The 23,601-nt window shown below is 41.5% G+C and overlaps 1 protein-coding gene across 1 annotated transcript; it reads right to left on the bottom strand.

Annotated features, from left to right (window-relative positions):
* Positions 1-654: 654 nt before the first annotated feature.
* LOC112458291 (cytochrome P450 307a1-like) lies at positions 655-6,117 on the bottom strand. The gene is made up of 3 exons (XM_025021870.1): positions 5,232-6,117; positions 2,535-3,326; positions 655-2,348 (listed from the first exon to the last, which is right to left on the bottom strand). Exons 1-3 carry the CDS (start codon positions 5,629-5,631, stop codon positions 2,020-2,022), a joined length of 1,521 nt encoding a protein of 506 aa, XP_024877638.1. The 5' UTR covers positions 5,632-6,117; the 3' UTR covers positions 655-2,019.
* Positions 6,118-23,601: the final 17,484 nt, after the last annotated feature.

The following is a 23,601-nucleotide window of genomic DNA, read 5'->3' as shown; positions in this document are numbered from 1 at the left end:
CTTTGTGACAATTGTCTTTTACAATTACGAATCACTTTTCTTTGTATAGAGTGTAGAGTATTTTCCGCGGAGAAATTGACAGCGTGATGATATCGACGAAAACTTATTTAAGCTATCGAACATAAAGTATTTTATATATAGTTCATCAACTCTCTCATCGCGCAACTAATTGATGAATTAATTTATAATTAGTTATGTGAATTATTTAAGTTATACTAAACCTATATGTATATTATCGCAATATTATACATTTATGCTGATATAAAAATACGTACACATATATAATACACACATATATTATATATATATATATATATATATGTACGTCTCATGTATTAAAATCTTGTTAAAATCTTAAATAATAAATTAACAAAAATACGTAACAACGGCGATAATTAAATAACAAACACAAAATAATATACAACTTACGAAGTGTGAAAGCGCGGGATATATTTGTATAAGCGTGGGAGAAACGAGGCGAGAAAGGATAAGGCGACGATAGGGCGACGATTAACATGATTACTGACAATATTTGATAATAATAATAAAAAGCGATAATAATATAAAATAATTATATATGTAATAATAACATAATATTCTAATAAATGTTAATGATAATCAAAATAAATTATTATTTGCTAGGTGGTACGAGAAGAAAAATATTACTCTGTCGAGAATAATTATTATTATATGTAGTATTATTTTAATAAAAAATGCAAACATTTCGGAAACAATGTCAAATTTTCTCGTATTACTTTAATGTTCTAATTCTTTCTTTAATCACTTTTTCTGCTCCCGTACTCCTAGATTACTCTTCAAGATTACTTCGCACCACCTCATGTCATGAAATATGACGAAGACTGTGAAATACGTGCATAATGATTTAACAACACGAAAAGTCGTTTAGTATGCCAAGAAGAAGAAGAAGAAATAAAAATGCGATGCTACACTGTACAAAAACGTATGTTACGCAAAATGCACATTTCGCATTTCTCTTTATATGCAAGTAAAAATAAAATCTTAGACCTTCGAGTTAAAAAATGCAAAATTAGAATCTTTTGCAAAACTCACTTTTGCGAAAGGATTCTAAATCATATACACAAAAAGTGCATATTTCTTATCAAGCATTTAAATAATACGATTTTAAACTCGAAGGAATTATCAATTAACTTTACTCTTCTTCTTCATCGATTATTCAAGCATCAAAGTTATATGCGTGAATCGTCCGGACTTGGCCCTGGCATTTCCTTAATGTGATAACTTTAAACTTTTAATGTCAATTCACGAGATCTTATTTTCTAAACGAGTAGTCACTAAATAATAGGCGATGCATGATGTTCTATTTAAAACAATTTTTGTTCATGGTCGGGACTTAATGTCAACCTACTTTGTCACAAAAATATTATAAATTAAGCTTCATATATGATAATTTTTGTTAAATTATGTAACTCGATTAAATCAAAGTAAAAAAGAGAAACTCTATAAAATGTAAAATAATTAACCAATATTTTAACTAACGAAACTGGGCTCCGCGTGTATTCGTGCCTAGGGCATGAGTCGAGAAACGATCCAATTAGCTATCTTAACGATCTAGTAATGTCAGTAAAGCTCTGTTAGCGTCGGAGATCGAATACTCTCCACTCGTTCTCATATCTAACCCTCCCTACGTAAGTAAAGCTTCGTTGGAGTCAAAAGCCTCTTTCTAGCTGCTGGTCCTGACTTAACGTTAATTAATGCGTAACGTTAATAAAAACTCCGCCGATGTGCAAAACGCTTGTCTTGCGCTCTCAATTGCTATGAAACGTTAAATTAAATATCTCGAACCGTTTTTTCAAACTTGCCTTCCGCTCAAATCCAATCGGTCTCTTTGATCGCTGATATTCCGCGTAATCGGCGAAGTCTTCAAGAGCCCAGCCCGTGGTCGAATCATTGACAAGAAATCAAAATCGTGCTTCGATTTCATCGATTCGACAGGATTCATATTGTTTCTCATTGTCGGCGCGTTTTTTATCCATTATATTATCGTCTCTCGAAACGAAATTTGAACGTACTTTCCGGAAGTGCCAGATTGCCGATAGGAACTTTGTAAAGCTCCTTTTCTACCGGTAATATGTTGAAGTTCTTTAGCAGAGTGGCTATTGTCGAGAAGCTGATATATTGGACCATTTTGTAGCCCATGCAAGATCTTCGGCCACCCCCAAACGGCAGGAAATGTTCCGGCTTCAACAGTTTGCCATTCTGCACGAATCTCTGCGGCATAAACTCCTCGGGAGAGGTCCACAACTCATTCGACATATTTAGATCATAGTTGTTCAGAAAGATAAACGTGTCCTTCTCTATCTTGTAGCCTAGAATAAAAATTCAGGATTCAAATAAAATCAACGATGAACTGTCACAATTTTGATTATATTAATTAAAAAGATTTACAATTGCTCGCAGTTTCGTAAAGTTCTTTAAATTACAAAAACTCTCAACGCTAAGCAAGAACTACGTGATATCCATTTTAATATCATAAGAAAGAAAAAATTACTTACCGGCTATGGAACTATCTTGGTTGGCGACGTGCGGCACGATCGGACTGGCGATCAACCTGATCGCTTCGAGAATGATAGCTTCCGTATACGGCATGTTTCCTCTGTTCTCCAGCCCGACAAACTTGCCCGGGATCTCAATTCCATCAATTTCCATCTGCGCTACTTTCTGTACGTGCGGCCGAGTAACCAGGTAGCCCAGGATCTTGACGAGGAGATTGCCGACCGCCGAATGACCGCCGACGATGTCTTCCAGCGCGAACAACGCCATGTCCCAAGTCATTTTAGGTTCACCGTCGGTTTTGATGTGATTTATCAAGCAGTCCACGTAATCTTCTTCAGGTATGACCGACCTCCAGCTAGCTAGACGGTCCCCGATTATATTCTCCTCGACGAACATCCTGATCTCGTGACTCCAATTCGCCATCCTTGTCATGTTACGCTGATGCAGCGGCATCAGAAACGGCATAAAATCTGCGGCGTATCCTTGGTTCACCTCATAGAAGACTTTGTCGAAGTTCTCGATCATCTCGCGGAAGGGACCATGGCCGAGGCCAAAACGTCGCGAACAGAAGTACTTGATGAAGATGTTCGCGCACGTATGCATGATCAGCGGTTTGGCGTGCAGGCTAATACCAGAGATGCCGGTCAGGTGATTAATCAGCCAGTCTACCTCCCCGCCGATGATCCCATTTAACTGGTTGTATCGCGTGGTGAAGGCGCGCGGGAAGGTATGCCCTCGCAACATCTCCCTTCGCGTCTTCTGAACATCCGACCAATTGCAGAATGCCAAAGCTGTAAAAAAAAAGAAAGAGTGATTTAATCGTTATTCCGCTTCAAATTCTCAGTTGACATCGATATTGAAATCGCTTTATTAAAAATTCGCGCATTTTAATTTATTTCGCTGAAAGATATATTTAAAGAATATTTGAAATAACCGTCTTTTTCTTCTTCTTTTTTTTTATTTAAGACAAACTCAAGACATTTTTCAATGCGGCATCAATTAGTTTTGCTTTCATCACATCGCAATTTATATATAGTAACTCGCAACGGAAACAGCTGACGTCGGGACGCCCGCGCCGCGCCGTGATGCTAAACGTATATATTCCACGAATGTATCGCGGCTCAAATTACTAAATCGAGAAAAGGACAATCAGCACGATTGGCAGCAACGTTGAACTTGGCCTTGTAACCGTCCTAGTGCGCGTAACATCGCGTTTCGAAACATCATCGTTTTGCAAGAGAAAAATTCGCACACGCTCCCTTATTTCTACTTCGTACACCTTCGCGCGCCACTGCGTACGCGGAAATGTAATACGAACGCAGCTAGACGAATGCGGCATCAATTCCCCAGCGGACACGACTCAGGCAGAAAATCGACTCGTCGTTCAGCGCGTTTGATATGAAATCGAAGCAGGAGAAGAAACAGCAGCAGGAAGTGACCCGGTTTCTCGCCATGCAGGGCGCCCGAGAATCTGAAGAGCGACAGCTCCTCCCTCCACTTGTCTTTCTGTGATAATCTGGCAAACGTTATATCGGCATAAACAAAATAAAATACATTTCAGAACAAATTTTTAAAGTTTTCTACAGCAAATATTTTATATAGTCAGAAATGTATTGCAGATTTATGAATAACAAACGATTGAATGAAACACGTATTAGATGTGTAACGAGAGTTAAATTAGAATATCATGTGCAAACATTAAGAAAAATCAGTGTGGAAAAACATTATTAATTTATTGCGTGTGACGAAAAAAATCAGGGATTAAGTAGCTAATAATAATATTCATTCTACAAACAAGAAATTTTATATAGAGGTGACCGTATTAAGAGCTGCCGGCGCTTGTGACGTGCGTGCGAAAATAAAATACTCCGCTGCGGCGCGTATACGTGCGTGCAATGGAAAGGGTTAATGCGATCGTCTTGGATCGCGAGGCACGGCGGCGGCGATTCTGATGGATCAGCCTTGATCCTATTTGCCGGCTGCCGGGTAAGCCAGGAACGCGTGAAAGTGGTACCGCGACCTTTTCCGCCTGCACTTGATACCGCTTCTTACGCTGACCTTAGCACGAGTTTCGGCGCGGACGAGCATGAAATATACGCGACAAGTAAATCATGCATCGTGCATAAGATACGTGTATAGTGAGTCTGAGTATACGCGCGCATATGTGCACTCACGTGTCTCGCGCGCGCGCGACGCATGACAAGGTCGTTAGCATGCGATTTTTCGGGAGCTCCCGAACGAGGTGCTAACAAATCACAGGCCAACACTATATCGATGATTCACGAATGATTCACGACCGATGAACAATAAATCACAATCGGAATTTCTGATCTCCATGTCGGATGTGCGATCGGAAAACATGCTCGCAACGTGACCCAAACTGCTGAGACAGTGATTCGTTGCGATTGCGTGTGCGTGTAATCTATGTTTTGACGAGCGATCTAAGAGTGTTAATTAACCACGTGGGTCATTCCTATTCGATTTATTAATTATTTATATAAATATTCGTAGGAAAACAAATCATCCAGAAAACTGCTTTAAATGTATAAGTTGTAAACCTACCCCACAATTTTTTAACCATAAATTCTTGATATTAATCTAACATATTACAATTTTAAAAAATAGAACTAATTTTGTGTGAATTAATCTTCGGTGAAAAACTGGCGGTGATAATAAAGTAGGAATAAAATACTTACAGTTCTCCTTGTTGCCACAGAAGAGAAGATGATATCTAATAAAGTTTGGCCTGGAGTCGAAGTGATGGCCCTTGGTGATCAAGACTTCCTTGATGTTCTCCAATCCATTGACGACGACGCAAGGTAGCGATCCCATCTTGATCTTGATCACTTGGCTGTTGTAGGCCTTGACGAGGTCGCCGAAGACCTTGTAAGGCACGTCATAGCGTCCCAAAATATGAAGAGAGCCTAGAACTGGCCATGGCTTTGGTCCAGGTGGGTCTAGTAAGTCGGCTAACTCTTCGCCGTCATATAATTTCTTCGGCTTTTTCTTCGACGTGACATAGTCCATCAGGATCAAGACCAAGGCTATCAGAATGATAGCGAGCAGGAAGTACGTCGTAGCGCTGATAAAAATCATCCTTCGGCACAATCACAAATTTCTTCACTAAAAGAGAATCTTCCGTCTCCTCCTTTTTCTTCCTCTGTACTCCTTTCTTCCCTTTTTTCTGTCAATCTGGAAGAATGTTCCCTGATGCTTCTTAATGTTCCAATAGATATATTTCCGAGACGTGCCGTTCGAATTCGAGTTATCTGATTCCAGAACTTCGATTTATACCCTTTCTGCGGGGATATAAATTCTTTTTTAAATCAAAGCACGCGTTGGTTTTGATAATTGAGCTACTTCTGCCGATATCTTCGATAAGACGATTTTTTCAACTCTTAGTAGTTTCTTGCTCACTTCGCCAGAAATGTTAACAATAGTCGGCTCTTCCACAAGACGGCTCTTCTCGTGATGTAAACGTGATGTCTTCACCGCGAATGAGTATCGGCCGATCGGGACGCAAGATCCTTGTGGCCCGTCTGTGAACGGTCCGCCGATCTGACTCGGTCTGTGGGGATAGGATGGTTGTCCGGCTATCTTATATAGTCGGGCGTAATGTAGTCAGCACATTTGCGTCGAGCACTGTGCGCCTCAACCCCATACATATGGATTCTCGCGTTGAGACAAGATGGGCAACAGGAGAAGGAAGGGCAAGAGGAGGAGACGGTGGTGGTGGCGATAGAGGTGGAAAAAGACGAGAAAGAGGAGGAGGAGGAGGTGGTGGTGGACATTCTCGTATGCTTAAACAGAGACGAATTTCAAGAAAACTTGAAGGGACATACTCACTCGCGTATGAGTTGGTAGGGTCCGCAGCTCGCAGAGCTGAGGGAGAAGGGCCGGAGAGAAGCAGACACGGCGGCGGAGGGATGATCGCGGGTCCGCCGGGTAAAGGGGGAGAGGAAAAGGGCCCCGGAGGCGGTGGAGCAAAGAGTAAACCTACGTAGTGGTAGGGACGGGTGCTAGAGGAGAAGGTGGGGAGAGGAATCGCCGGTAGGGTCCGCGGCCTCCTGGGCCCAGGCAGTGCAAACGAAGGGACGCTTCTTGCCCTTGACTTCTCTCCTTAAGGTGCCATCGAGTTTTCTGGCAGCGAAGATGGTAGTGTGCGAGCGTATGCTACGCGTACTCGCAGCTGCGCCGAGACCGACTCGATCGCCGGTACCACCCGATGTACTCGCGGCGATGTACCCGAGACGAATGTCGAAGTCGGTGATCAATGGTAATTCGCTTTTGGTACACCACAAGGTACGTGGATGGAGAACAAAGTTACCTTTTTCACCTTTAGTGGCCGGCTGGCCGGTTCGACATGGCATTTTCGAACTCTTTAAGAAGCTATGCGAGAACGGAATCGCGCAACAAAAAGGTAGATTATGGTTTCCCTGTGCGTTGAGAAAAAAGATGAAAGAGATCCGCAATTTTTCGTTTTCGTCATCAAATCTCAATCGTATAAATTATACATTTATTCTTAAGATTGAATAAATTATTTATCACTATCATTTTCAATGGGGAACACATATCACGCCGTAATAAAGGATAAAATAGACACTATAGACAGTATCTCGCATTTAAGAGATTACTTCATTATCCGTTTTAACACTGTAAAGTCAGCTATAAATACTTTATTATATGTGTAGCGATAATCTTTTTTGCAAAACTTTTCCTCCGCGTTGCCACACTTTAAAATGGCAGACTCTGTTTACGTCTGGAACGACTTTTCTCACCGAGAAAAATAAATCGATCGATCTTGAATCTGAAATCCGTCTCAGAAGGATGCTGAATGGCGTTATGTAATCGTGAGACAACTATGCGAATGCGTTTTGTTCGTCGAGAAGGAAGTGAAATATACAATTCTAATGATGTCTTCTTTTCCTTTCATCCATATTAATTTAGTTTACAACCGTAAACATTGTTTACGCGGGAAACAAGCGGGTTTCGCCGGCGAATTTTCCTTAGAATAATGGAAAAGATGAGTAATACACGTATATACATTTGCGTAATTACAACAATGAAGAGAAAAGACATACAAGAATTAAAATTCTTATTCTGAAGATGTTTGAGATTAACATCGCAGAGCATTTCTTATTTTGGATGGATAAAAAACAGAATAAGATTTGTAAGATTGTTCTACAGAAAAACATAGCCCGTGCAATCTGTGCTCATCACATCGATATTGAGAATTTACGCGTTTTTTTTTTTTGCACAATTCATAAATGAAATCAAGGCGGATTTTACAAAAATTGTTTCCTGATTAAATACGTATATTAACTATAGGACTCGCGACAAATATGTGAGTTAAATGTAAATCCAACCGGAGAAATGCGTAATTTTGATGAGAAAGAAGGATACATCTCTCGAATTCGTTCGAATTAATGAATAAAGCATGAGAGAGAGAGAGAGAGTTATGGTGGTGCATATGTGCCCCTATCCTCCGCTGGATCCTCTCGCTGCCCCCGTCCTCCGCGGGGATCGTATGGCACACACGGTCCCCCACCGGTCAGTGCCGCGGTTTTTTTCCCTCTCACTCGCCGAGACAGTAGAGAGATTACTTCATCCGTATCGAGTCGTATTATCGAGAGTCGATTTCTGGGAAGCTAGCGGTACCGGCCTCTCTGCCCGTCGCCGCCACCAGCTCGCCAAATCAACTCTAGAGACGAGGCGCATAACGGGAAAGCCCTCTCTTCTCCGTTTGCGAGTCATGGCCGGAAGCTTGCCGCCGCTGTCGTCGTCGTCCTCCTTCTCCTCAACGTCGTCGTCGTCGTTCCCATCATCGTCGGGACGATTTTTCATTTCGCTTTCGTACGCGATCCCTCTCGTAGCGGAAGAATCTGTTCGAAGCACGCGTCACTTCTCATGATTTCTATACGTGAGGATATGCAATGGCATTCAGGAGGAAATGACAATTTAAGAATTTCGGTAATTCAAAAATTTAAAATCTCTTATTTTTCCGCATTCTTGATTCGACAAATATTAATAAAGATGATAACATTTATATTTAATGTGTATTTTATATAAGTATATTATATATATATATACTTTATAAATATATAAAAGAAAAATACTGAATACATCTGATTACTGCAATAAATTGTCTCACTAAAAACCGAAATAAGATTGAATCATAAATATAATTATTACGAAGAGAGAAGAAGTAAAACTGAAGAAAGTGAAATAAGCAGCGCGACACACTTTTCAAGTACTCGACAGCAATGAAGGACGAATTGAAATAACACGATTACACATGGTGTGAATTCATATTCCTTACCATGCTTACTTACATATTTGAATAATTAAGAAACGCCAAAATGACGAATCAGTATAAAAAGTATTCTTAAATTTTTAATTAAAAAAGATCGGTCCAAGATATTGTCTTAAGCTGCGGAAAAAGCTGTATTGTTTTCGATCCGTCAATTTTCATCACATCATTGATCTTGATTCGCGGTAAATCTTTGATGATGTATTCTCCTTGGGGCGACGCAATGCATGGCCAAGATTCGTGTTTGAGGTTTATTTCTGGTTGATTTTGATGGTCGCATGGCCGATCTGGCCGATCTGGCAGATAGATGCGTCGACGATAAAAAGTGTGGCAGATATATTCCGAGACGGCCGGTACGAAGGCAACCAGCACCGAAAATCAAGGTTATCCGGATTAGCAATGAATAAGATTGGCGGCGGGACGCGCGGTGATGGTCGCCTGCCTTGCAGCCCGCTCGTCCTTTTGCCTGGATTTGTAGGACAGTTGAGGATAGCGGAGGATAGCTCCGAGGACCGCCACACGAACGGAACACCGTCTGGTTGACGTGCTGAAAAATCCATCGCTTCCACCCTCGGTGTCATTTATTTCTCGATGTTTTTACACGTCGCACGCAGAACGCAGATAAAATTCTTCGTCCTTCTCTAAGGCTCAAGAGCACAACATCGACCACTCGATTACGACATGCCTTTGATTTATCTGCGTCCTATTCGAGGACCTCTCACATCGTCACGAAATAAACATGACCCAAAGAAATTTTCGCATTATTCGTAACTGTGCCACGTGCTTACTCAAGGACAAGGTCTTTCTAAATCTAAGCTATTATAGTAGAGCTATCGAATAATTCCGTTTATACTTGAATTCCAATTTTACCGTGTCTGCGAGAGACTATTTGATAACTTCTCTATAAAATAAAAAAATATTGTATTCTATCAACGTCGACCAGCGGTTATGCCATTCAGTTACCAAGCCGGGTCAATAAATTCGCATGGAAAACTCGTCCAAAAATGTACGCAGGCAGATGTATAGTCGATAGGTGGGAAGCGCGAGCTGCTGGAAGACGGAGGCATGCAAATTAACAGAATCGACGCTGAGTCGGCCGAATCGCATTTAGACAGACGGCAAGAATCCAATGCGGCTCGACGAGTTGCGTAAGAAATTATTGAAAATGTAACGGGCGTACTCCCTTGCACCCCCTTCTCCGCCGACGCCGCGCGCCGGCAGATCGAGAGCATGCACATGCGAGATATCCCTCCGCGAGGCGCGTCCGCGCTGACACGCTCGATCTGCATGTAGCGGTCGTGCATTGAGCTCTAACGGTCAAGTGAGACGCGCTTTTACATAAGCGCGGATAAGCGGCGTGCATAACGCAACGCGACCAGGAGCGAACGGGAACAGATATCCCGGTCGATGGATATGCCAATTGCAAAATTCGCGACGGATACATTTATGGAGAGACCGGGATCTCCCGTTCGCGCGGCGCAGCGCGGAGTCGCGCGTCCCATGCTCGACTCGACGCCTCGCGCCTTCTGCGCTGCGAATTGTTACGAGACATGCGTTAGACATGCTGATGCCGATCGAAGGTAAAAGTTTTTTACGTCTAGAGTCTCGATCTAGGAACGGGAAGTCCTAAGTTTCTCTTTACATCGACATTTTTTTCTTGCGCGAAATCCTTTTATCATTTCCGCGATGTCGCGCTAAGGCAATTTTAAACGAACGGAATTTCAACTACGAACAGAAATTTGATCCGCGTAATTCAATCGGTTGCAATATTAGTGTCTAATTTCAATCCCGAAAAAAACTGACACCTCGATTTTTTGATGAAAAATTTGACACTTGGATTTTTTGCCACTTCGCTTTTTTGTCAAAAAAGTCGAAGCGTCAGGCCTTTTTTAGGAGACATTGTTAAGAATTTAATTTCGCAACGATCAATATTCATTTTATGAATGTTGCAGAAAATATATGTGAAATGTGGAAAAATAATTTTAAGATTGCATTGTATAAAAAGAGTGTCTACTTTTTAATCTTAGTAATTTCAATGTAAAAATATCGAGGGTAATGTAACTCTTAGTTCGCGCAACAGTCTACCTAGGTCATTACCGAAGCGTCTCGCTCGCCGATCGCAAACGCGGAATCGTTACGTCGAAGCTCTCTCGTAATCGAGCAAATGAATAAGTATTTGGTTCTAGATCGAGCCGGCGCGAATATTAACACCGCTGTAACGGAGCTTCGCCACGAATGGGAGCGAGAAAAAGTGACAACGACAAAGAAGTAGTCCATTTCATCGCGACTCGCCGCTTGCAACTTCTCACGTTGTCTTCTTTGCCATATGAAACACATTTTCATTTATGTGCATATTTTTATGTATGTATATATATAGGTATAGCGAATTACATTGTTTAGCCAATCTATCTCCTCTATATAGATCAATCATTTTTTTACGATGCTGAGGGGCCCGATTTTCCGTGGATGGAAAGACGAAGAACATCTTACGCGCTCGGCACCTGTATCATGCACCACGTGAGGTGGTGTCCGCGATTCCTCTCCGGCCTCCTCGATTACGACACTCTTCCGTGTCGATTTATCTCGAGCCGGCCGGCGCGGCGGCCGTCCGGTCGGTCGGCCGCATCTTGCGACGCGAGCGTTGCGGCGGAACCGGTTTTCGGGTGCTCTCTCACGTTTGAATGTCGCACCATTTAATTTCACCCGCGGACGAACTTTCGCGACGAGCATCCAATTATCGCGGCCAAGCGGCCATCCGATAAAAGGGAAATTAGTCTGTCCAACCAGGCAGCGCGCTTAAATGTCCACCTTTGTCACCTACTGGTCATGCTTCTGCGTTGATCTCTAAAGGAATAAAATGCACTATTTGTAAGCGTCAACACAAAGAAATTGTTAATTAGATTAAACTATTATATTTTTAACGTCTCCAATTTAATCTATTATTCGCAAATTATGATTTCTTAATTGAGCAAAAATTTATTTCGACAAGCCCAATTCAGTCAGTTCGTTCCAGTTTGTTAAATGTAAAAAACTATTGAAACGTTTTTATCTCCCAAGACATTTATAAATCAGACTTCACTTGAATTTACTACGAAATAGGCGAGTTCTCTCCTCCAAAAACCTATATAACAATTTGCAGCAGCATTCCTGCAGGCACGTTCTCGTTTATCGAGTAATCCGAGGTCATGACCATGTACTTAGAGTTCTAAGCTAGGCGAACTGGTCTTGTGGACTCTTCTAGGCGGAGTTTTTCCACAAAAACAGCTCGTGTTCAGGTTAGACGAGTCGCGGTATCGAATAGAACGCGTTTCAATGGCGACTCGCGTTGCTACTAAGGGATCCGTCCAAGCGAGATGCTCGGCTGAGAGACACGTTAGAAATAAAAGTAAAATTACATTAGAAATCATACTTAAATAGTTATTTTTTTTAAACGTTTAGACTTTAGAGATTTGTTGTAAACTATGTTTGTAACATTATAATAAGACATAAACATCCAATTTTATAAAAAAAATACAATAATTATATAACATATTCTTTCTATTCGAGATATAAAAATTAATTCTGTCACAAATCTTTAATTGTTCGAGAAAAAAATCTACGAAAGCGACGAAGAGAGCTAGCCTACCACAAGGTGAAAACAACGAAAAAAAAGAGATCTATGTTCCAGCTGGCAACTTTGTTCTAGTCCCCAACAGAGAACTGTTCTTTTATGTACATCAATGTCCAATGCAAACGCCTAACGCGATCGTCCTGAAGGACGTATGCATAGAAATCCGCAGACGCTCGAGGATCTCCTTCAAGGTGACGTCAAAATCGGCCAAAACCTACGACAAGCAGGTTACGGCATTTGCATCCGGTGAATATCGAGATCGACAGATCAAGAAATGGATGGTTTATGAGCATAATATTATATCGTAAATCATAATGTCATTTCCATAGACCGTTGTCGAACAAAATTCACAGAGGACTAGAATAACAAGAAAAGAAGGATAAGAAAAAAAGGGGTGAGGAAAAGAAGAGGAAAGATACGATATTTGCTATAAATGTATTCGTTGCTCTGTGCCCGGCGATTTTGATGCAGCGACGTCGATTTGGATTTCAAATCATGGCCCGGGTGCATCTGTCTAACTTTCGTGGGTCCAGCATTCGATCTTACGTATCAGCGAGAAGTGCTGCATCGAGAAAAAAAAAAGGAGACATCGGTATAATTCTACCATCTCGGCGGAGAATCGGCACGATAATGTTTGCGATCTTCCGACGAAAATCCGAGCGACATTGTTGCCAGGCGATGGTTCGTCTCTCGAGGATTCGTTTTGGAGATCTCGCACTCCGACGTTAAAGAAAACTATATTCAATGGACTGGATATCTAAAATTAAACTCTTATTCTAATGTAAAATAATTCAGGCTGCACAATATTTCACGGAGAAAAAGATTATGCATGGAAATATAAAGATTCTCTTAGAGTATAAATTATTAAAATAAGAAAAAATATTGTTTAAATATCGCGGATACACGGAATTATATTTCATGTCCTAAAAAATAACTATAATACATGTAGATTTAAAGCTATAATTGTTGATCAGATTATCATTTAAAATGCAAGCGACCAACGGATCGACGATCGGACCTGGACAGCTTCTTCTTGGCAGGATATTAATGTCGGAGTCCTTAAGCGGTATCCCGATCGCATCTGACGCGCGGTTTAAAACGGATACAGTCAAATTGCATCTGCTCTTGGCGCGCTGATATAAATTGCGATATTCCGAGTTGCTCTAACCGGCGCATAGGCGCTCGATAATTAATTGGCATGTCTATCGGTCGCAATTTGACGCGGCAGAATCGGCTGCAAGTGACAGATGATAACGTACAATCGGACAGTGCTATCTAAACGGCACATAACGTTAGACAGAATCTATGAATTTATATCTGTCGTGAAGATTTTTATGAACAAAGTCTATTAATGTAGATAGGTGACGCAAAACGCAGAAGCGTTAGATACATTAGCATATATGCAGTATAGAAATTTAAATGAGTTTATATAATCGATTAGAACATAGTAACTATCTATTTTTCTATTATACATAACGATATCATCTAAAAAATATCTCAATGACGAAAAAATTTCAAGTTATATTCACCTAGAATTTGACAGACGTCAGAGACTCGGCCATTTATTATAGGATAAGGGAACGATGCGATGTCGCCCGATAACAGCCTCGAAATGGATGTTAACCGAAGGACACTTTTGGTCGACGTGGGTGTTTGATGTGTCGGCGATATGCAACCAGTGGCAGGCCGAAATGTACACGACATGACACGTTACACGCTCGCCGCTCGCGTCCAGGACATCGAAATGCGCGATAGAGCCGCCCACCTCTATCGCTGCGTTATCAAAATGCACATAAATTCACAGGTCCTGATGCGCGGGAGGTTAAATCTAAATTGCAGGACATCCGGGACCCGGGCGGATCGGACGGATGCAGAGTAGAGTAGAGCTGTGTATACCGGGACCTAAATGCGGTCCGAATTTTTAACCGTCCCAACCGATTTGACCCCACTGCGACCTGCTAAAAAAAAGGAGATCAGCCACGCGCCGAGCGAGGATATTCGTGGATCGAAAATCCTGATTTTCCGTATGTATATATACGTATCTTGTTTACGCCTTTATATAATTTCATTCCGAAGGGAGCTAACGGTGAGCGTCGACCAAAATACAAGGACAGGGAAGAAAAGATTCAATCGATATCGCGTTATTAATTTTATGTAGCAATAATCAGATCAGATTTTCAAAGTTAGTAAAATTAATAGAGAAGGTACTCCTAAAATATTTTGAAATAATTTGAAAACTATATCGGATTAAAATGACAATTCTATTCATTATATTCAAATCATTAGAAAATCGTAAGAGTGAATAATCAATGACGGATTGTTGGATGGATTGAGCTACAATATTCATCTCAAAAAACGAAAGAGTGTTCGTTTAACGTGGCGAGCTTACAGAACCTGTACTTCGGTTGCAGGAATTATTATCGTGTCTACCGGCGTGTTTTCCGAGATGAATTTCTCGGAGGATGTTTACGCGAAAGGTAACAAGAATACCTTTGCACGAAGGCTAACCCGGCCTTATCCGCCTTATGTTGTGGATGGCTGATCGCAGGGCCGAGAATTGCGCGTATGAAGAAGGACGGAGAGGATCGCATTAAGGAACGGAGGTTCTATTTTCCCCGGCGTCAGTCAGTGGAATCCCGACGGAGACATGTATTTAGGAGAGTCGTGCATCTATCTAGCCGATGGCAACATTAGTCAGGAATCCAGTCTTTGAGCACGGCTACTAGACGCGATTTATATTCCTATGATAGTGCGTCAACTCGTGGATTAACTTCTATTAGAGCGTTAACTGATGGGCACTACAAGAAGCAATTCTCGATAGTGTATATAAATAACAAACATCCCTTTCCAGATGAATTCTTACAGCAATAGCACAAACAAAAAAGATGATGAAAATTGAATTTATCTTTACTTGGATTAGACACACTTTTTTTCTTTTAAAAATTGATAGTGGAAAATGTATATTAGCAATAGTTAATGCGATAAAAGTTAAAAGCAAAATCACAGTTTTGTATCCATTGAAATAACTTCCTGCGATGTCGATGATCTGTCTCACCAAGATACAGACTCTTCCGTCAACGGTAGCTACGGATGGTGTAGTCGAGGCACGAACACGCGTCATACGGTTCGGGAACAGTCTGTGACCGAGTTTCGACAGGTAAATAAGCACGCGCGTATCACGAGAGAGCGTGTGACGCGTGGCTCGGCGGTTTCATTTCCTACGTCGTACGAAACGCCAGTTGCATCAGAAAGTTGCATAAGAAAGAGAAAGAGAGAGAGATTCTTTCCTCCGTGGAGCGCCCCGATGAATCACTGCCGGATTCCCTCGCCGCCCAAGTGTAACTGGAATATTCGAAACACTTGGACCGTGGCGATTCACGCGTCGAGTTTCTCGTTACGCTATACACGTAGAAGACTCTCGGACTAACCAGAAATTTCCATTTTGAGATATCATAGGAATTTCCGAGCTGAGGACACTATTTTTATATCGTCGTCAACAAATTTAGTTAAAAGCACTACTAATTACACAATTGTACAATATCGTTACATTTAAATACCGTTACGATTATGTTTCTTCATAAATTTCTATTCTTTTGGCGCCTTCTTTGACATTATGACTGCTCAGATTTCTGGACATTTCGTAATGTAACGAGCTATACAGATAACTCTAAGCAAATATATAATTAACGACCGAAGGACGCAACCTATAACGGACCTATGGCATTTTTTTAACATCAATGCCAAAGACCCAACATTTTTACCTTTCCTGTTTTCGATATTTGTTGTTTGTCGCCCACATCGAAGCCGCTGGTCCCCGAGAGCTCTCTTCCGGGGTAATGGCCGCTGCGGTGAATGGATATGTAAGAACGCTGGCCTTGACATTCGTTGGCTTTCAAATGAAGATTTCTTCGGGTTTATCGATATGAAATATATATATATATATATATATATATATATATCTGTTACCATTTTATATTATATATGTATATATATTTTTTGAAATACTTGTCGCAACTACATGCCTCGCGAGGTACAGCTATTTATGTCTTACGTCAAGCATATTCTGACATATCCCAGCACACGTAGTTCGATGACGTTTCCTTCGCTCACGTGAGCGAAACGTGCTGTCTCCAATAATGCAAAAGTAATTGCGGTGTGTCAAGCGTTCGCAGTGTATAGGCGCGCTGACCTACCGCGAATTCATATCATCTTGACAAGAATCAGGACATTACAAATTAATTAATATCACATAATGCTTGACAATGCGTTTGATAATAGAGCACTGATTCTGATCCAAAATTGAAAATTTAAGTATTCGTTGCTTAATTTAAAAAAATTTTCCGTAATTTTACTAATAAACATATTGTTTTATTATTTACAAAGGAGATGCAATTCGTGACAGACTTGCAGGGATAATTAACATCAGCAATGCGGTTGCTGTTCGAGGTTTTAAATTAAAAAAAAAAAATGCATATTTACATCGAACTTGCATGTTTGTACGTTTTTGTGCGATAACTGAATGAAATTGAGCGCAAAAAGGACTAATGAGATGCGGGAGATGATGTTGGCCTTGACCGACCAGGAAGGCGGAGTAGGGATGAACGAGTCCCCCGATCGTCTGGGTCAGGCAGTATTTCAGAGACTTCCTTGCTGAAGTTTTAAGCGATAACAAACACTGCGATATATTTTCTGCTCACGGTCTTTCACGTTTCTTTTTGCTATTTCTCGCGAATGCCGAACCTGTAATTGCAATTGTTATTGATTTCCTATATCCTATTCAATTTCCAGCCTAAAAAATCTCGGAAATTTCGCTCGCAAGACGTAAACAACTGTACAGTTATATAAATTCAATCAAAGAAGTATTAGATGCGTGTATGCCGCAAAAATTATCGACAATTATTTCATAATTGCTATGGAATATTTAGCGTGAATCATTCTGTAGCATCATACGTTATCTATCAACTAATTGCACTATGTTTCCCAGAGAAATCACTCATTGCTAAAATAAAAAATTGTTTTTTTAACAGAACATGTTTTTTCTGTCTTTTATAAGAAAAAAAAATTGTAAATGTTTATTCGTGAGATATTTGGGCAATAGTGGAGTGTACTTCTGATCATCGTGCTACTTCTTCCTCTCATGCTTTCGGGCCAACATAACGTAGGTTCTGAAAACAGTGTTTATTGGTTTTCTCGCGGCTCTGGCTTATTTTTTCCCACTGCCGCGAACATGCCGGAAAGCAGTAAACGCGTGGAATCTGGGTTCGATGGACCCCAGCTTGATTCTGACGTAATTCGCTTCCAGGTCGTCCACGGGTGGTAGATTTCCTCTCCGTTCACAGAAGCGCGCGCGTGCACACGTTATGTTGGTACAAATTTCACCGAAACCTGTTATGCCACCGATAAAGACGGGTTTACGACTGCAGCGGCGTCACCGTGTATCACCCGATGTCATTGACTTTTGCTGGCGCGTCCGCCAATTTGCATGCTGACAACGATAAACGACTGCTTTTTCCACGTTCTTCTTCGCGATCGCATCGACAGCGAAATTTGCGCGCGACGAACGCGCCTGTTTCGTGGCCGGGACCATTCGGCCATATCGATCCTTGTTACATCGCAATGATTTTAAACGATAATATGTCCTTTAACATTCGATTGCATTCACACATCCTCATTCGAGCAGTAATTAAATGTGTATTAACTGTGATCATATATTTTTTCTCGCCTTTGCTCTCTGTCACTTATTTTCAGTTCGATTTTTAGAGATATATCTTTAGCCTTAATGTTGATCAGCAATATTTATATATATAATGTTGCTTCAATTTTACAATCGTGAACAATTAATTTGTTTAGTAAGTATTGACGATTACGGACGTTATACGGGTTATAGATCGATAATATTGGCATGACAGGGAAAACTTTCATCATGAGCGAGAACATTCGATAGTAGGAACCGTTTGCGAGAGAGGAGGATGACCGAGACCCGTGATATGTTATCGGCGACCCGATTATGCCGCGCATACTCTGACCGAGACCAAAAAAAGGAGTCATCCAAAAAACTCCAGATTTGATCCCAATCTATGCTGATGTAGTATTGAAACATGAGCTTGGGTCAATCCATGCATAATGAAATTTTGACTTGCATATATATCCGTTTGGTGAAGCTAACACCGATCTACGTGTGTATATATGCGTGCGTGAGCAATTTACATGGATTCATCGTGGATGAATTGTGGGACCACGTGGAAGCGATGAAAGTAATTTAACCAACATCCCCTTTTCCACTTTTTCACTTTTGCTGAATAAAAGGGAAACTGCAAGTGGGGCTCGTTCAGTCGTCTTTAAAGCGCCGAGACCCGACAGAGAGCGTGAATTGGGAGATTGTTCCAGAGAAAGAACCTTTCTCTGAAAAATACCGAAAGAAACGCCATAAAGATATTCCACACACATTATTAAGATATAATTTACGAAGAAACGTTTTGTCGATACTTTCTCATGATGATCAGAAAGCATTTATAACTTCTTCAATTTCATCTTTTAAAAGTGAAAATATTTTCGGTAATTTTCTCAGGATAACATATACGCATCCTAAGAATATTTTAAGGGTTTTTTTCACCTATCCTCGTATCGTTGATATCGCGATACTTTCTAATAACACAGCCAATGCTGGTCGGATGGCGTGTCATTCATATGAGAACGGGTCCCCCATAAATTCTGAGCAATACCTCTTTTTATCGCGGCTGTGCCCCTCCATCTTTCTCCCAGAGAGTGTACGGAGAGATGCACTCGCGCCTCGTCCTTCGTCTCGCGACGAAGGAAGACGCGTCCCATCCTTCTTCCCTCCCCCTGCAAATGCCGGTCGGCGGGCTGGATGCGACGGCATCCTGGTTCGTCCTTGAATATTCAATGGCGGTAGCTCCGAGAAGGGCGAGTGTTTACTTAGTTGCAATCTCGTAACTCGGTCTCTCGGTCGTCCGCATTTTTATGCGTCTGCCTTAGCCTTAATCGTCGTATTATGAGCATCAGGTGTATCCTGACATGGATTTTAGGCACCAACGGATACCGACGGGGGAGCCCGAGGGCACCGCAGGAGTTTAACAGGATGCCCACCGGGATCTCGACAGAGATGTTGTCTTTCTTCTTCTACGCGTCCTCTTCCCACACCCTTGACCTAGCCAGAAGCGCTTGCATATTCAACAGGCGACTCGTAACTTTGTTGCAATTCGAGCCGCGGGCATGGCTACTGCATCTGCATACCGTATTCTTGCTGCTCTTCTCATCGCTTCTGCGCCGTAAACGCGGAGGACCGTCGAAAAAACCAGTCCCGAAAATCGAGGCCCGGCTTCGCCACCCCATGGGGTGATAAGGAGCCACGCATGATTTATTTATGCGTGCGCGGCGAGTTAATGGCCGCGTACGCGCGGGAGCCTCATCTGCGCTGTCATTCTCAAGCTTTTGAAGGCGCACAAAAATAAGAAAGCTAACGAGCTATCAACCCGCCGAAGTCGTCCGACTCGGGACGAGTCTAAATATCACTGCCGCACAGAGTAAAAATTAACCACGTCATAAAAGTCGCTTCCTCCAAATGCAGAAATTGATAAGATAAAAATTGAAACAAAATTAAGCGTGAAATCTAATCAGTTCTTGTCTTATAATGAAGCATTACATATTTACATTAATATCAAATTACGATAGCACGTAATAAACTTATAATCGACGCAATATCGTTTGACATTACGATATCAAAGCTTAAGTCAGACAAGTTTGCAAATGTCATCAATCAGTATAAGTTTCATTAATAAATACTATTCGAAACATATATTAAGTATTCACGATTAAAATTAGCGAATAAACGTTTGCGAATTTTTGCTAGACGTATGATAAGATCGTGCGAATCGATCGCGACGCAAGTAACGACTCGCACTTTACTTCGACACGCTGCCTCCACTTCTGGATCAATCAAGCTGTGTCACACGGCGGCCTTATCAGCGGATACGTGATACGCAGAAACCATTTCACCTATTAATAGAGCGCGCCGGGTCGCCCGGCAAACTGGGTCTCGGGGTCTCGGTTTCGCACATAACGAGAGACACGACGAGAGCCGGCCGATCGGCTAACCGGCGAGTCAACCACGTCATTGGAGAACGTTGGAGAACGCGCGCGCGTACCGGGTGCGCTAGGTGAAAGTCTTGCGGTCGGTCTTGCGGAAAACGCGTACGAAATTGTCAGCCGCGAGCTAATTGCACGGAAAATCTCGAAATCGCCGAGATTGGGGCCACTTGTTGCAGCGAGCGGATTAGTTCATTGGTGACAAATATTGGTGATAAAGTTTTCAACGATCCAAGGGGATACCTAACCGGTATCCTTTGCCGTTTCCACGATACAACCTAGCCAACTTAGTTGTATCATCGCGTAACAGATAGCTGTATCTTTTTCCGAGTTGCCAAAACGTTCGCGAATAGTTGCTCTACTATCTCGAGAATTTAGATACATTAAAGAGAGATTCAACACAAAATGCAACGAATCGTAGAAATGTCAATCACGTCGTCGCAATCTTTCATTTCTTTTCCTCAAATCTTTTTTCAAGTTTTTTTTAAATTAGATTTTTATTTTGAGAATTTCAGAACAGTCTGAAATATCTCGAGATGTAACAAAATGTATCAACTAAATCGGCAGGTGAACGTTCAATAAAAATTACGTATTCTCGCTTCCGTCCTTAACTTAAGACTTCCACTACTCCGATAGCAGCTCTTTCGAGGAATCGAATTTTCAAGTGCACGCGCAACAGTTCGAGATTTCGTAACACTAACTCGATTCCGCGGAAGATATCTCCAAGACATTTTTATGCAGTTCGGTATTCGATTCAATAACGTTTTTGGGATATTTAGATTTGACGTATTTGGAATATAATCTTGTGCCCGATGAATCGTGTCAAACGCATGCACATAGACTTCGCGCGTCCGCACATAGATACGCGTGGCTGACGCACAAATGCCATTAATCAGGCTGAAAGTTTACTAGGTGACTCCGTTTATCGACAATTTGTCTTCGTGAACGGTACGCGTTGCATTTATTAATCCGCGCGTTCACATGATTTAATCTCAATTAGCCACTCTGCTCACCAGTTCGACTAACTTTATTCCGTTTTCCATTTTCACAAAAGATGCGGTCTCGCGGTGTTCGTATAAAATAATAAATTTCTTCACCGCATTGATTTCGCGTTCTCAAATTTATATCGCATGTTCAGGAAGATCGATATAGTGATTTGCAGAAATTTCTGTCAATTATTATCATATTTGTGTTTAATTCTAATTCAAAACTGAACTAGAATTCAGCTTTTATTACACATAATTGGAAACATAGTCGAATCAGTTTTTTATCGCAGATTTCATCAAGGTGCTTTCACGTAAGGCGACATCGCCAGCAAAGGACACGATTTCAGACTACATTCATTATAACACTTTCTCCTTCGTTTCGAAATTGTAGGCAGTACGATTTTTTCTTAGAAAACTCACGGCTTTGTAAGATAACGCACATCGGTGGGACATTCGTTATGGCGAGTAACAACTTACAAAATACACATCGTTGCATTTCGAGCGAAATCTTTTTCTTGCATTTAAAGGGCGCTACCTAATGTGACCAGTGTCACTTTCTCTTTTACTTCGCGAACGCGAATAACGATTGGCGAGATTAAGCCAGTAGAACAACGATTTGTTTTGCTTCAATTTGTCTAAAGTAGTTTCTTGCAGGGAGACTTGATCTTATTATGGCGTTGCCAAGCAGATTCGCATAAGCGATTTCTTAACAACCTCATTTCGAAATCAATCAATTTTATTTTTATAGTACGACGATATCAAAGCGATTTTGTGGATACCCAAGCGCGATTTAGCTTTATCTAAATTCAGAATTCATTTTACCCTACCTATCGTTTCTGCTTTGGTTTACAAATTATGCAAAACCTATTGACCGATTAAAATCCAAGGTGTATGTTGGTGAATAATAGGCCGTAAATCGGATTAAAATAGACACATTATGCTTCAAAGGGACTTAAGATGCATTAAGGCTGTCTAATGCATTACTTTTCTCTAATGAGTAGGTTCGCGTTCCACGTTCAATCTATCGATCGCGCGAAACAGCATGGATCCTACAACATATTCTATCCACTTAACATGCAACCTTGAACCATAGATCCGCAGTATCCTCGATATGCATGCCGCTGTCAGAGTTGATAGATACGCACACTTTCGTGCGTGTAACACACGCATGCAAGCGAGGAACTGCGGAGCACGTGGTCTCGAGCTGTGCACGTGGTACTGCAACGACTTGACTTTGCGTTCATTCTAAAATTATCACGCGATGAGAGAGCCAATCATCCGGGTATCTTCTTTCACCTGCCACGTTAACACTTCGCGAATGAAAAAAAAAGAATAACGTAATTGAGATGCACCGACGAGAGAATCCGACTCGTCGCTGGTTTGTTGAAGAATCATTTTTCAGTGATGACGCTAAGTCAGGCATCTTGATGCTCCGCGGTCCAAATTAATATCGACACTTGAGACAATATCAAACATTTTGTGCTCGTGTTAAGCTGGCTAAACGCGTTATTTGACGTTTGTCATTTAGATTACTTCGCGAAGATTCAAAACATATGGCTCGCTACCCAGAATCCCTGATAGCTCGTGAAAATTTCGGGACACAAAACACAGGCTGGAAAGATGACACGTGAAAGTCGACACGTGCTCTCGTTTTCCAGAAGCCACAGGTTTCCTTTGCTTGTCGAATTCGACGTAAACGGAAATTACCAATGCAGAAGAAGCCGCTGATAAGGATCGCGGGGCCTAAGAATAGCGGTACTTTCCTTTCGCTTTAAGTGACGCCGTTCGGACCTCGGACCCATAATACAGAGCACTGCGGATAAGCGACATGTATTTTGTTCCGCCATGCAAGAGATCCTCGAGAGCCCAGATATCCTTTTAAACCGTTGTTTCTAACAAAATGACTTTTTTATCTTTTCCATGATAAAGCAAGCTAATCTTAGCGATCGTATATAATATATTAAGAACCAGGATCACGCAATAACCGTGTGGCGAGATTACTTCAGCAATTCATTGGTTTGGTAGAAACTGATATTCGAATTCGTCAATAACGT

This window comes from Temnothorax curvispinosus, unplaced genomic scaffold, assembly GCF_003070985.1.
Source record: "Temnothorax curvispinosus isolate PA1 unplaced genomic scaffold, ASM307098v1 QBEX01008784.1, whole genome shotgun sequence".
Classification (NCBI taxonomy): domain Eukaryota; kingdom Metazoa; phylum Arthropoda; class Insecta; order Hymenoptera; family Formicidae; genus Temnothorax; species Temnothorax curvispinosus.
The sequence above is the reverse complement of the archived record's forward strand: the minus strand, read 5'-3'. Positions and strand labels throughout refer to the sequence as shown.